Source organism: Polypterus senegalus, chromosome 9, assembly GCF_016835505.1.
Source record: "Polypterus senegalus isolate Bchr_013 chromosome 9, ASM1683550v1, whole genome shotgun sequence".
In the NCBI taxonomy this organism is placed as follows: Eukaryota; Metazoa; Chordata; class Cladistia; order Polypteriformes; family Polypteridae; genus Polypterus; species Polypterus senegalus.
This window is the reverse complement of record NC_053162.1, coordinates 123,704,598-123,720,624: the sequence shown is the minus strand read 5'-3', so window position 1 is coordinate 123,720,624 and position 16,027 is coordinate 123,704,598. Positions and strand designations below refer to the sequence as shown.

The 16,027-nt window shown below is 36.2% G+C and overlaps 1 protein-coding gene across 3 annotated transcripts in view; it reads right to left on the bottom strand.

The window, feature by feature from the left end:
- The window catches only part of clcn1b (chloride channel, voltage-sensitive 1b), a 240,811-nt gene that overhangs the window by 27,957 nt on the left and 196,827 nt on the right, over window positions 1–16,027 (bottom strand). For all 3 annotated transcript variants that reach the window (XM_039763728.1, XM_039763727.1, XM_039763730.1), the window contains exon 13: window positions 1,272–1,341. In XM_039763728.1, coding sequence (XP_039619662.1) covers window positions 1,272–1,341 — 70 coding nt within the window. The remainder of the gene's footprint in view (window positions 1–1,271; window positions 1,342–16,027) is intronic.

The following is a 16,027-nucleotide window of genomic DNA, read 5'->3' as shown; positions in this document are numbered from 1 at the left end:
TTGATTTCTTCAGAGGCACACTTATAGTACTGTCGCTATTTTGTCTCAAAAATATAAATCCATGTTCTCAACCTGCCTTGTGTCAACAGTCCAGGCTGAGGGTGGTGGTGCAGTAGTGTGGGAATGTTTTCTTAGCACACTTTAGGCGTGTTAATACCAATCAATCATTGCTTGAATACCATGGCTAATCTGAGTGTTGTTGTTGGCCATGCTTATCCCTTCATTGCCACAACTTACACATTTTCTTATGGCTACTTCCAGTATGATAATGCACCATATCGCAAAGCAAAATTTGTCTCAAGCTGGTTTCAGGAACATGGCAGTGAGTTCAGGTTCGCAATTTCCTTCCCAGTCCCTGGTTCTGAATTCAGTAGAATAACTTTGGGATGTGGTAGAACAGGAGATTCACAGCATGAATATGCAGATGATAAATCTGCAGGAATTGTACGATACTCTCATGCAAAACCTGGAGCAGAATTTCAAAAGAATGTTTCCAGCATCTTGTGGAAACCATGCCATGAAGTATTGAGGCTGTTTAGAGAGCAAAAGGAGACCTTACCCATTATTAATATAGTGTTCCTAATATTTTTTTAGCAATTGTATATACAAAGTATGAGGGTGTGTCTTTTTATTTTTTTTAATTCTCCATTGAAATTGACTATATTTGATCTGCCAATGTTGGAAAAAGCAAGGTCAAGAAAAAAGAAGCACACCAGTTTCTTGAGAAAAGTGGGAAGAAAAACATTATAAAAAAAAGTCTACTATCGTTGCCTAGAAATCAGATAAAACAATCAGCAAAACCCAATTCACAAACCAAAAATATCTTCTAAAAATACTTAATCTGATTTGAACTAGCTATACAGCAAAGATTCACTACAATATCCAGAATCTTGGGTAACAGGAAGTTATCACTGTGATTACATTAAATGTTGCAACTTCTGGACATTATGAAGTAGCAACTGGGATTGCCAACAACAGAGAGACTTTCAGAACACAAAATGGTGATGTGAGATTATCACATATGTAATATTAAACAAAGAAACACTTCTAAAATTAAACAAAAAACACAAAACTAGTACAGAATAATGTACCTTATTTTCCCCTCTCTTTCTGTAATAGTTTACTCAACTGAAGAACACAACAAAAAAGTTGTTAAGGAGTTTTGACATTTCAATGGAAGTGATTTTCCGAGAGCTGTCAAACACTGTTACTGCGCTGAAAGGAGCTGAGGATATTCACATGCTTCTGTATCAGGATAAATTACTTCTTACCTAGAATGAAGACTGGCATAAATGCTCCACAGGGAATTGGCATTGTTGTTGAGACAGCAGACATCCAAAACTGAAAAACAGACAGAATCATTTCATAACCTGTTTTAGGGATGGGGAGATTGAAGTACACAAAAAACCGTAATCTTCTTTTCCAAAATATTAAAAATCCTTAAATGCCTCTTACATTTATTTTTACAGCACAGATGTGACAAATTTGGCTTGTGTTGATTGCAATGGTGTTGAATCTCTTCTGGTTTTATGTAAAAAAAGCTATTGCAAACAGGCAATCTGATGTACATTTTGCATTTACTGTTGAACATGTTATACTTTTAGTGTTCTTTTTAACATAAATGCCTCTTAATAACCCTACACTTTAAGCCACAATGACTAAGAAAGTTAACTGCCTGTGGTTTTAATAAAAAGTGTATGCTTGAGATCTTGCAATGTAACTTGCTCTTGTAAACTACCATAGGTAATGATGTCTGCAAATATGTAATAATATTAAGCAATGTCTTTTAACTGGACATTTTTTTGTGACAATTGCTGATTTATTTATTGGGAATGTTAAAGTAAATCATTTTTTAAAGAATAAAATCAACATGTTTACCACTAACTCATAGTTTTCCACCATATACAAAATGAAAAGAAACCATGAAACCTAATGCAACACGACTAATGTATTATCTTTACAGTATAGTACATCTTGTCAAGAAACTAGCTTTTGGCAATCTAGGATACTGTCTGTTTCCTTTTAGCACAATTTAAAATATGTTTTTACATTTGTTTATGTTATTATCATAATTCTGGCAATGGCATTTTATGTTTTGTTTTCAAGGGTCATTGCCATTTTGTGATGGCCTTGGCCATATTGCTTATGGTTGCCATGTCTGTAGTAAGTGACATGATACATTGTGTCTTTTTCACCTACCTATATGTTATGCAATGCACAGCTTCTGATATCTATCCTTTGAATGAATCTGAGCTATCTTAAAATAAGCAGGAGGTTATTTTAAGATACCTCAAAATATAATTAAGCTATCCTAAAAAGAATATATGCTATCTTGAAATTCGCTGTTGTCTGAGATATTTAAAATACATTTTTAGATATTTCAAATGTATTTCATTATATATTAAAATGAGTCTCTGCTCCATTTCAGATATCTTAGAATGTATTTCAAGATAGCACAAATTGTATTTCATGATATTAAAAATACATTTTAAGATATCTTTAAAAAGACACTAAATTATTTCAAGATACCTCAATAGCATTTCTACAATACAATGCAATTTAAGATGTCTGAAATACATTTCTAGATATCGAAACAGCTTTCTGTCTATTTTCAGATATCTGAAATGCATTTCAAGATATCTCAAAATCACTTCTTGCTCATTTCAAGATGTCTGAAATAGATTTTAGGATGTCTTATAATAAACAGGAAGTCCCATTGAATGAATAGGCAGTTTTACAGGATATAATTTTGAGATATCTTGAAATGCACATGTAGTTATTGTATTTTGATATATTTGAAAATGTTTTTGGGATATTTTGAAATGCGTTTAAGATGTCTCATAATGTATTGCAGATATAGTAAAGGAACTTATTTTAAGATATCGCAATGCAAATTTCACATAATTTAAAAAGTAAATTGCATTTTAAGATTTCTGAAGTTAATTTAGAGATATCTCTAAATGTAAATTTGGCTTGCTATAATATCTGCACTGGGTTCGATCTTGCGGTCTTGTATGCATGTTATCATCCAGTTGACACTTAGAATGACCACCAGAGGGCGAACTGGAAGTGACTGCCAACATTCTTTATGTTTGAGCACCACCGCGCCCCTATTGCTTTTGAAAGTAAATAGAGTTGGCCGGTTCCGAGTGTCAACTGGATGATAACATACATACAAGACTGCAAGACAAGCACGTTAGTGAGTTTTCATTGTTTGTTAATTTATTTTTATTTTTAAAGTTGTGTTTTATAAATTATATTTTTCTCAAACAATTAAAAAAAACACTTTATTTTCCTCCCGGGCAACGCCGGGTATTTCAGCTATGCTAGTAGTATACAGTATACTATACTGTATAGTATATATAAACATAAAACAAAACATAACAAACAAAAAACACCAAACACACGTAAGAATTTCTGGCTTGGATACTGGAGAGCTACTGCTGTCAATAGCTGGCTTGTAGGTGGCAATAAGATGGTCAGACCTGTCCACATAAACATTTGAATATAGCAGGTCCAGCTTGTTGTGTCCACAAAAGGAACATGCCCTTAGATGTTTGTTCAGAATAACTTATAGTTAAAGTCTTGATATCAGAGTGAATTGTTTCTCTTGCCGAGTTTAAAAAAACATAAATAGAGTAATGCGACAGCCTCATAGGCAGTAACATGGGCAAATTCAGTGAGACGTTTTCATTCACCCAAGTCTTCAGGCCCTCTCCTACTTTTTCCACTCTGTCTGATCACATCAGATGAAACCCGAAACCATCTGAAATAGGAGGTTTAAACCGGTTTGCTGCAATAACAAAAATGCCACAGCATCTGAACTCACTGTAACTTGCCATGAGATGTGACAGTTCTTTCAACTTAAAAAGCGATCAAAAATTCCTCATTATATGGAGGTTGGCCTGTTGTGAATACTTTCCATCTTACTTTTATTCTGGCTCTGGATTCTTTGCCCTTTTAATGCTCAGACAAGCTTCTCCTCTAATAGGTTGTGAGAAAGCTGCTTTGGTGCTAATGATCACAGTGCTAGCAGCTGAGTATAGGAAATATAACTGATATATTCCAGTTTACATTTCTGAAAGTCCCTTACATGTTTAGATATTGTAGATGTAAGGTACCCGTAGATCCACTGTGCTCACACTATGACATCACTCAGGTTTACCACTCATCTAAAAAGGTAGTTGAGATGGGCTGAAGCTTGGGTCTGCAATGACTGCAGTATATCTTCAATTCAATTTAAAAATCCATTTAATTGAAGATATAGTAACCAATAGTAACGAGTAACAAGCTGAAGGTCAAATCTTAACATTATTAATTAATAACATTCATAACTCATTACTAAGCAATTACTACTGCTAATGAAATATACATGTTTTGTCTTAATATTAATTGATTTGATTATGCAAGATCCAAGAATTATTTTTTGTTTAACAAGCTAAAAAGTTTTAAAATATGAAGTATCCAGTTTGGCTGTCTTATACCCAGTACCTTATTGGCCACCATTTGTACGAGTAGTACATCCAAATTCTTACTTAAAAGCCAAGCCATGTTGCTAACACTAGAATTACCAGAGCCTACAAAAAAACTTGGTAGATCCGTCCAACCTTAAATCGCTTCTCATCTCTCCGTCAGCGTCTTTTGTCCTTTAAATGTGTTGATATGCAGCAAACAGCAAGCAGCCTGCTATCACATCCCCCACTAGTGCACAGTTTTCTCAGCTCAAGTCTGTTTACCTGCGTGTCAGTTGCTTAGAGTTGTATGGAGTGAGAAGTCAAGCAAAATCACACCTTTTATAAATACTATATCGTTATTTGGAACACATGCATTTCGTGTGTGTTCCGTGTCTAAAACGATTTATGTAAACACATCGTTAAAAAAGAAAAATTTTCCATGTTTTAGTAATTATTGACAAAATGTAGACATGAAGTGTATAATTTCTCAGTATTTCTCAGATCTTCACTTTTACCTTTTCAAATATTTTATTGAAACAGATAATACAGTATATGATGGACTGAAAGGCACAAATGTGATTGAATTAGCTGGTTATCTGTTGGCTTGCTTTTTATCTCATTATTGTTTATAGATGCTAGTTAAGGAAAAACAAAAAATGCGGTTAATGAACCTTAAAAAGCTAGTCAATTCAAATTAAAACAAAAGTAGTCAGTTCTATTGGCAGCAGTAATTGATTACTAATCCAATAAATGGCTGGAACTAAAATCTATAGCCACTGTGGTCCTCCAAGATCTGAGTTTGACATCCCTGGTGTAGGATGTTATAAGAAAAGGTTTTAAAGTGCCCCCCAGACAGAATTATAAATCTTGTTTTGCATAACTCCATGATTCTGGGTTCAGTATTCCCCAATCACGCACCTATCCCCCCATCATTTCTGTTAGGGTTTTCTGTCAGGTGTTCAGATATTTCTCCCACATTCCATGATTTGTAGTTTAGGTGACCAGAAATTGGCCTACTGTAAATGAGAATGCCCTATGATGACCTGGCAATCCATCCTGACTTCCTCCTATAATCATGAAATGAATTAAGTTAATTCAAGAATCTGACGGATGGGTGAATGAATACATAGATTACACAAATACATGCATTATTTTCATAGTATATCTAAGTAGATTAATAGGTGCTGCATATATCTTTTGTTTTGCTGTATGACAAATTATCTGCTAAAGCCAAAGCAAGAAAAACCTTATTCAATAAAAACAAACATAAATTGCCACCTCAAGACAGTATAAATGACTGTTCCTAGGGATTAGAGGAAGTCTATTGAACCAAACCACTGGAAGCCTATATCCACAATATACATACTCTACTGTGTTTGAATATTCCTGTTTCATTAAACTGAAAATTATAAATGTAGCATTTCACAAATTTACTGTGATCAGACAGTTTGATACTCCTGTATCATGAAATGTTTGATTTTCATTTCTATGAACTCATTTAAATAAAAGTTATCACTGGAAAATAAATTAACCATATTTTGATACTTTACTGCAGTTGGTTCTAAACTGAAATAAATAGAACTAATAAGATAGATGTTACTTCATGAGACCTTTAAGAACAGAGTCAGCATTTATGCAGTGCTAGAAATACACCAAGTCTGTGGAACACATCTGAACAAAAGCTGTCTTATTACCTCCAGACAATATGGTAATGACTTGCTCAAATATATAAAGTGTACAAAAATATTTATTTTTGCTTATTGATAATAGATAGGGGAAAAATTCAAAGAGCTTGTAATGATAAAAATTAACCACAACACTAAATGATGTACTGAAAGTTTTATACAGTATGTGGTTGATTTTACTGCTTGAATAACAGCTAATTCTGTATGTTTAAATACATGTAGAGAAAAACAGTATAATAACGCTTACTCGGCAGACATTTTTATCATGAGGATAAAGTAGGTATTGATCAGTAACTACAGATTCAAAACAGGATTCAGTGTTCGGAATACTGTAGTCCATCTTTTGCTAACTAGTTCAATGGCTGTTGAACTATCTAAACACATTTACCGATATACTTGATAAATTTCAAACTAGGATTCTGTGTTTCCTCACAACAAGAGGGTCATAGCCGAATCACTTTTAGGGTATTGATTATCGTTAGATGGCATTTTCTCAACAAAGAGAAAAGAATGTCATGAATGATTAAAAGTTTGTTTCTGTCTGTAATTACCAGAACAATGTGTGAATAAGTAGAAGTGAACAAGTAGTTATTTCAATCTTGTCCATTTTGTTGGATTGTTCAAAAGTCGCACCTTCAACCCAAGATTGCTTGCTACCCTCTTTTTTTGGTCATGGGTTTAAAACAAAAGTGCTTCATACCTGCACTCTGATTGCTGTGAATTTACCTTTTCTCCTTGTTATGTTTTGCAATATAGAAATACTACGCAGAAGAACTGCAGTATAGTTTACTTTCATCTGCATAAATCTAATATTAGAAGAGATGAAAAACACCAAAACAAGAGCATTCAATGCGATGATGTTAGTGTCAATGATATATGAGGTATGAAATCTATGCAAAATGGATGCTGAGAAGATTCGAACTACACAGTGTATAATGGAGAGATGGAAGTATTGCAAGTATTGCTGAGTGATTGTATTGAAAATGAGGAAATTTGACACATAACTGTCTTCATAGACGACATCACATTAGCATTAAAATGGAAATACACATGGGCAGGACATGTGGTATTCATGTCTGATGACAGATATACATAATAAGTGGCATTCTGGTGGCCCTACAACTTAATGTGCTCAGTTGGAAAATGTCCAATGAGATGACCAGACAGACTATAGAAAGACTTCAGTCCTAGCTGGACCATCATAGCAAAGGACTGATCAAAACAACTGTTGGCCTATTCACATTAGATAGTGAACCCATCCAGATGAAAATAAGGATCGAAGTATCTAAGTAGCTCCCTGCTTTATTTGCAAACTATGTGTCACTTGACATTTAGTGTCCTACAAACCTCCGTAATAATCTGTGGGTTACTCACCTTCAACAGCGACTAAACATAGGTATTTTTCTTGTTTTTGTGGTTTAATTTAATAAAAGCCTTTTTAATTTGTCTGGTAGCAAATTTATTTTCAAAGCCATCCATCCTTCCATCTATTTATTTTCTGAATATGCTTATTACATAAAAGGGTTTCTGGATACCCATATAATGTTCATCATGTATAAAGTGGGAAACAAACCTAATGGGTTAGAGTTAGGGGATGCCAGGGCAATGTAATTTTTCCTTAAACACTCTGCAAATATTGATTTACCAATAAATGTCATCTGTATTTAGTCTATCCACTTTGGTAATAAATTATGTGTCTTTGTAGTCATGCCCATTCATGCTGAATTACTTAAGAAAGAGCTGTGCTACATTTTGTAGATATTCTGGCTGGCATTTGCCAGGCTCAAGGTGTATGAGCTGTACTCACACTTGTGATTTCATCTGTCCAACCTGTCTAGCCTTCAGTTTATTGTTTGCAATCTTTTTTTCTGTTAGTTGTCTTCAAACTAGTCTTTCACCACTGTGCACCATGATCATGAACGACCTTGATACTATGATAGCAAAAAGACACATAGGCTAATTATACACTACAAGAACAGTGAGAATATTTAGTTTAACGGAAAAAAATGACATCATCTTTGTTTTCCATAGAGATTTAGATATAATTTCTACAGTACATGTCAGATGGATTGTAAGGTTACAAGTCCTGCAGACAGTGGTGGACAGATCTCTTCTTGAAATGGTGCATACTATAAATAAAGCCCCTCTAATGTACAGAAGCAGAATTGGTTTGCATTACTACACTGTCACTATTTAAGCTCCTGTAGCAATACACACTATCAGTGACAGATGTTTTAAGAATATTGTTATTGGAATTAAATTATGTATACATCCATCCATCCATCCATCCATTATCCAACCCACTATATCCTAACTACCGGGTCATGGGGGTCTGCTGGAGCCAGTCCCAGCCAATATAGGGCGCATGGCAGGAAACAAACCCTGGGCGGGGCGCCAGCCCACCACAGGGTGCACTCACACACCCACACACCAAGCACACACTAGGGACAATTTAGGATTGCCAATGCACCTAACCTGCATGTCTTTGGATTATGGGAGGAAACCGGAGACACGGAGTATGTATACAGACATGTTGTATTAATATAATTATTTCTTTGTATCTTTTTTAATTGAATATTACTTTTAAATATTACATTTAGGGAGGAGTCATGGTGCAATAGAAGCTACTGTTCAGACATGGATCAGGTGACTGTGCTTGAATTGTGGTCCTTTCACTGCCTGTGTGAACTTTACATGTTGTCTGCATGTCTGGGTAAGTTCTTCTGTTTTAGTTCTCCGCAGGTTAGAATGTATGGTCTGTCTATATTTATCATACTGTATATGAGCGAGTTTACTCTGTCATGGACTGGCACTTCCATATTTTTCTCTTGACACAGCTCAAATAGACTTCACCTCCCTGCAACCCTGAATTAAATTAGCCAAGTTTATTAAGTGTATATAAATGACTTTATATTTAGAGTGCATTGTCTCAACTCCAACTTGCTTGCAGGTTTCTGGCTAATGCATATTTTTTGTTCCTAACAAATCATAATATAACAAGCTGGAAAATAAAATAACAAGAAAACTTGTGCTGAGAGTAATGAATACACATCATTTCTTATATTGTATAATAACTAGGTACAAATGGGAGCCTGGAGCAATAGCAAACTGGAAAAGAGCAGCTTAATTTGAGTTTTGAAGATTAATTATTTTTTACTTAATGGAAAATGTGGATATGAATAACAGGGGAGGAATTAACCTTGGCTCTGTCATATTTTCATGCAGCAAAAACATGTTTTTAAAGGGGGGTTCTCAAGAGAGTACTGCTGTTGGCTCAGAGCTTGGACTGTGGTGTGATCACAAGCAAGTATGCCCTTTGTGTGGAGCTTGAAGGGCCTCCCTGTTTCCATACAGTTAGGCCATTCTCTCTTTTGCCATAGTTCAATTTATCACTATGTTTGTGTGGCTATGTAGGTCCTGTTTCAGACTTCATTCTTTTGAAAGTTGCTTCCAGCCTTACATTTATCATAGCACAGTGACCAGTAATACATTGAATTTTACGGTGTTAAAGTAACAGTGTTTCCATATATATTTAAGTGTTAATTTCACACTGGTGATTTTGCTGGAATCTTCTTATTTATCCATAATACTGAAATGTATTGTCATGCCCCGGACCCAACACCAAGGTCACCTTCCTTTATCTGGGGACATCAGCAGTCATAATGAGAAATGTCCAGAGCAAGTGCGGCAGGCAAACAAGAGTTTACGTTTATAATATAGGAAGAATTTATTAAAATAGAAAGTCAGAAACCATGTCAAAAACATGTACATTTCACACAGGAAGTGTTACGACTGCACCACTTCTCCTTCCAAAACAGAATATTAAAAAGTACTATTCAATAACATTAAAACATAGAGAATTGACTCGCTGGCAAAAATGGGTTGTAATAAAACGACTAATAAATTAAACATTTAACAACACACACACACACGCACACACATTTATCTTATGACAAGCATGAATAAACTAAGAAATGATCACATTGGGTATAAACACCACCCTTGTAAATTTTTTTTACAATGGTGAAGAGAATGCTTCTTCAGCAAACCATGTGGAAATGTAGTATTCCGTTAGATGTAACATCCCTTAGCTAATATATCAAGATACCAAGAAGCCGGTAAGTCCCTGGATAGAGGGAAATATGCTAGAGTACTGTTCTTACTGAGAACACAGAAGTGTCATGGCTCTGTTATGATTTACTCACAAATGTAAAGCCAAAAAAAACTTGCTTAATGTAGTACTTTAATTAGCAAAATAAAATAGAAGTAAAACATAAAAGCACTAAATAAGTCAAATAAACTGCAAAGACAAGAGCCAGAAATTTCAACAAGCTAGAATGGTCAAAACACCTCTAATCTTAACACAAAGGGAACCACAAAAAGGGAGCTGAAGAACACAGTCATTACAGTAGACTAATGTCACTGGGACTTGCTTTGGCAAGCAAGAGTCTTACATACAGTTGATACTCGGGTTACTTCTAATTTAGTTAAGATACCACCTGAAGATTCTAACTGACAAAGACCTCAGAACAAAATGAAGAGAAACCAAATGTAGGGAAAATTGACAATAAACAAAATACATCACAAAAGACAGATGAAAGCGGACTTCCAAATGGGCTAAAATGGCTTAGTATGTTTCCAAACCTGTTTGAGATGAGTATATATTACCATACTGCTCATTCTTCTGTCCATGTGGTTAAATTCTTGGTGCCTAGATTCTTGAATAGACATGCTATGGTAAGATGTTTAAACTTCTTAAACCTTCACTGCATGACTTTAACAACTATTATGATAGCACAAGTTTAATCCATTTAAATTTGATTTGGGGAGAATTAGAGAAACATGGGCTCTTAAATTGAAAGTTTAATGTTAATCATGTTGTGAGATATGGCCGCCATTCATCCCGTTCAATACCAATACCCCCACGCCGCTAGATGGAGTACTTCCGACAGCATGGAGGTGCCCCGAATTCCAGCAGGGCACCACGGACATTGGAGTTTTCCTTCACAGCCCTGCTGGATACCATGGGGGCATATGTAAAGCACTTTGAGCTACTGTTTGTATGAAAATGTGCTATATAAATAAATGTTGTTGTTGTTGTTGTTGTTGCAGGGAAGCTCAGAGACTTTTATTTGCCCTATAACCCGGAAGTATGTCCTGGTCACAGGGACAGAGGAAATGACGTACTTCCGGGATGAAAAAGAAGATTTTTGATCTGACCCAGAAGTGCTAGGAAGTCTCATGGACTGAGGGTTCAGAAGCACTTCCGGGTCATGGACTATAAAGGACTATGGGAAATCCTAGACAGATGAGCTGAGTCGGGAGGAAGGGTGGCAGTGTGTCTGAGAGAGTGGAGGATTTATTGTTAGTATATTGATTGGTTATTGTATAAGTATTGTGGAGTGTAGGGTGCTTTGTGCACATTATTATAATAAATTCAATATTTGGACTTTTATCTGGTGTCTGGCGTCTGGTCTGAGGGTTAAAGAGGACGACAACGCCCCCTATCTGTCACAATGTTTAACATGAAAAACATTCTCAAAATTATACTGCAATGATTAATCCAACAAGAGATTTACATTGTGAAAAATACATTATTTCGGAAGCTGTTAATAATTTTTTCTTTAAAAAATAATCAAATTTACCTTGAATGTTTAATTAAAAGATTTGACTTCCCAAATAGCCCTTTCAAACATTAGCCAGCATCTAAAGGCCATGCTTATACTATGATTCTCTATAGTTTTGTAACATTTTTACTCACAAATCAATCTGGTATCTGGGATAAAAGAAAACCTGGAGTGGTTTTGTGCTATTTCAAAGAAACTAAAGTCTTTATGTGACCACTTGGGAGCAAACCAGCTCCTCAACACCCAACACAACAGACTCTACAGCAACACACTTTTCCTTCATTCCCCCTACAACACTAAGCACAGTATAATAAGCATAGCACTTTATTTTCTTCTTTCTCTTCATCGCTCCATCCACCTCCACCACTCCTCTGGCAAGCTTTGTCCTCTTCCTCCTCCCAACTCTGGAATGGGCTGATCCCTTTATGCTGTACCTGGGAGTGCTCCAGGTGGCTCGTTAGCGAGGTCTGGAATTGCTCCCAGGTTTGGTTAAAGCCCAAAGTCAGGCTTTCCAGCTTTTGCAACTCCCCCTGGCAGGGTCCCCAGAACCCAACATGGCTGTGCCAAACTCCAACTTCCATTGAGCCCTGTGGGAATCCTAGGTGCCGCTGCAACCCAGGGTCTGCTATCTAGCATCCGTAGGCAGATAGTAGCTTTTATGCATCTGCTCCCCAGCCCTTCCACTATGACAGCCTCCTGATGAGCAAGGGCATCAGCCAACCATCACACTTGATTAACTGAAGGCTAGAGCCCCTTTCAAAATGGGACTATTATCAGGTGAAATATTTTTAGTGTCCACACTGTTTAGTGTAGTACTGAGGTGTCACTCATTGCACAGTTGCACTCGGATCCCAATCCAGGGGTTTTGTCATGTGGTGGGTGCAGCAATGAGCTGTAATCAGTGTATGCTCCCAACCTCCTCCTCTTCTTCCTCCTGCTCCTTCATTATTACCCAGCCGCACACTTGTTATACTGTACATAAACTTCCGTGGTTGTTTGGCAGCCTGTTGAAGTTTTCATTTTAAGTTCAGAGAGCTGAGTAAACAAGGCCATGTAACTAAAGGTGATCAAAAATGAGATCATAATATAGAAGAAGGACAATATAATGCCCCTGTCCTCAACAAACTCCATTTATAGAGGAGAAATAATTGATTATTGATTATGGATTTGAATTCATGTTATTGTAATGAGCTGGTAGGGATGTGCCAGAGAAAGAATTAGCAGTGGGCAAAGATGGACCAATTAAGAACTGCCTTCTTAATGTTAAAAGGGTCTCTCACATTGATAACTGAAGGGCTTCAGAAAATTCAAATTTAGATAAGCAGCCATCAAGGGGAAGTAGGCCATGTAGGATGGCTTAAAGTGTAGTCTGAAAGAACTCAAGCCTTCCCTTACTTGGTTTGGGTTAACTTCTGTTACTTGTTAAAAAGGACACCTTGCAGACACTGAGGGTGCCCAGTGTTTAATTATTAACTGGAATATCTGAGGCCAATAAAGCAAGCACTTTAGGAATGACTCCAGGACTTTCAGAGAGCAATCCTGATCTCAAAGGTAGATCCAAAGTTGACCCTAAAAATAAAATAGAGCATAAAGGCAATTGTTGGAAACCCGTTAAGCTTGGAGTACAGAGGTAAATTGGGCCATCGATTGGACTGTCTGGGAAGTAGTGTGGACAGAATGAAGAAGAAGACAGCATGGATGGTGATCAGGATGGTGTTTGATGCTTGTGGTAGTACGGCTTCGGTAGATGATTCAAGCCTATGTAGAGAGATCCACTTGAGGAGCTAGTACTTTCTTTTTTGCTTTTTATTATTTGTTATTTCTGTTGTCTCCCTCTAATCATCCATCCCTTGTGACTTTGGCATTATATTTGATAAAGCTGTGAATATTGACAGTTTTTACTGCAGATTAGGGAGGCACTCAGAAGTGCCCCCAGGGCCCATGTTACACTATGTATTCCATCAGTATTTCCACCTGGGTGGCACAGAGGTTATAGCTGCTATTTTAAATATCCAACATTTTGGCTTGATATTCCACATCCAGTCATTGTGGGATTTGCTCATTTATATGATTTTCTTCAGATATTGGCTTTCCCCCACAATCTCAAAGACATGCAACTTAGGTTAACTGGAAAATCTAAATTGACGCTGTCTGGGATCTACAATGGACTATTACCCCACCCTAGGTTAGTTCCTGCCTTGCACCTGATGCTACCAAGATAGCCTTTGATTCACCATGACACTAACTTTGTAAAAAGTTGGTTGGAGTATTTTATAGGATTAATTCAACCTCCTTCCCCAAAGCCATAAATAATTAATATTCAGACTTTTACAACTCATAGCTGAACTCTGTCTTTGGTCATTTATGTGTTCAGTGAAAAATGGTGGTCCTTAAAACACCTAACTTAACAGTCTATCTAATTGGTGCAATGACTCTTCTCTGCAGCAGAAAGTGTACTATCACAGTGCTATTATATGAATAAATGATAATGGAACAATGGTCATTGCTCAGCATGAGATCACTGGTGTGTAAAGTAAACAGAAAAGGAAACAGAACATGGCATGGAGGACCCACTGTGTTTGCCTGGATACATTCAAAGAGATAATTAGATAGCAGTTCACTGTTGTCCCAAATGGGGGCATATTTTGTACATTAGCTAGATTCAATTTAGTTACATGGAGTTTACCAACTACAATAACATATTAAACATCAGGCTCAAAAAATCTTTTTTAGATTTAGATTAAAAATAATAGCGAGTGTAAATATCCTTACTTTTCTTCTATTGATACGTAGCCTGTCTTTTTTAAGTATAGATTTGTCTCTAACATGCAAGTGTATCTTCTGTATAAATATTGTGTGTCATTATAGACCCAGCATATGTTATCATTTTTTTTTCTTTTCAGCGAATGATTTAGTCCCTTGCCATTCTACAGTACTTTACAAAAGTTGATAGCCAAAGATATCTATCCATTTTCAAGCCTGATTACTTGGTTTAGGACCACGGGTGCTAGAGCCCACCTCTGCAGTGTTGGATGCTAGGTAGGAACCAACCCTGGATATGTCTACAGGACACAGTGACATACTTACTGTGGGCTAGTATGAGTACAACCAAGACAGTATTACCTGGAATAAAAGCCACTATGTGTTTGTAACAATGATATTAAAGGTAAAAATGAATAAATACACAAACAAATAAATATACACACATTTGTATGTACATGCATATACATCTAGATACATACATAGACCTACACACACATATGCAAGTTCATATAAAAAATAATTTTCATTAGAATTCCTAATATGAGTGATATGACTACATTACATCTTTGTACATTACACAATGTGTGTAATCAGTATGTTCTGTAATTTGGTTTGAATTTTAAATGCTCAGATTAAATTAAATTATGTTTTACATTGCATAATTTCTTTTCTGAATAAGCATAGATCCTATATCAGTGTACTATTTCTGCACTTTTCTTTATCATTCAAAACTATACAGCCTCACAAATTTGGTAATACATTGAGCAGTATGAATGTTAATTACTGTATTGCAGTATGGATTTAGGGTGTTCTTTAAATCATTGGCAAGCAGTATTGTGGGACAAAGTGGGCATTGCCCATTCTGCTAGGTTTTAGTAGCACACCAGGCCTGTTAGTACTGCAGATTTAACAGACATCCAACTGCATACAACCCCCACTTACATTCCAAACTAAGTGGCTGAACTCTTCATATCAGCCTATACTTCATCTGATTACAAAGGTATAAATCAGAGCAGAACAGACATCTTTGCAGTCGACTCATTGCAAAGACTCTTTCAGGCCAAAAAGTGTGAAACAGACACCCAAGAACAAAGAAGTGTAATTCAACAAATGACAATTCTGATGTGCCAATGAGAAGGCACTGATTGCGTAACTGGAGGTGATTTTAATCCAGTAATGAGAGGTTACTCATTCCTTAAAAATTAAATTTCAGTTGAACACTTCTGGGCACTGTCTGCTTTCACACTCACCAAAATGATCTTTTGCACCCTGTAAAATGTCTCTCTGAAATCTAAAGTTGATGAGCTACTTTCTCCCTTGGACTTTGAACCTGACATTCTCTTTTCTATATGGACAAGAATGCTAAGATCCAGTCTGCCAAGCCAAGCACTGTGTCAGTCTGAAAGACCTAGAAGTAGCCATTACTTCAAGAATGGAATGTCAGCATCTAAACTCTTATTGCTACAAAGAGTAATACTTTTTCCCTATGAAATTGAAG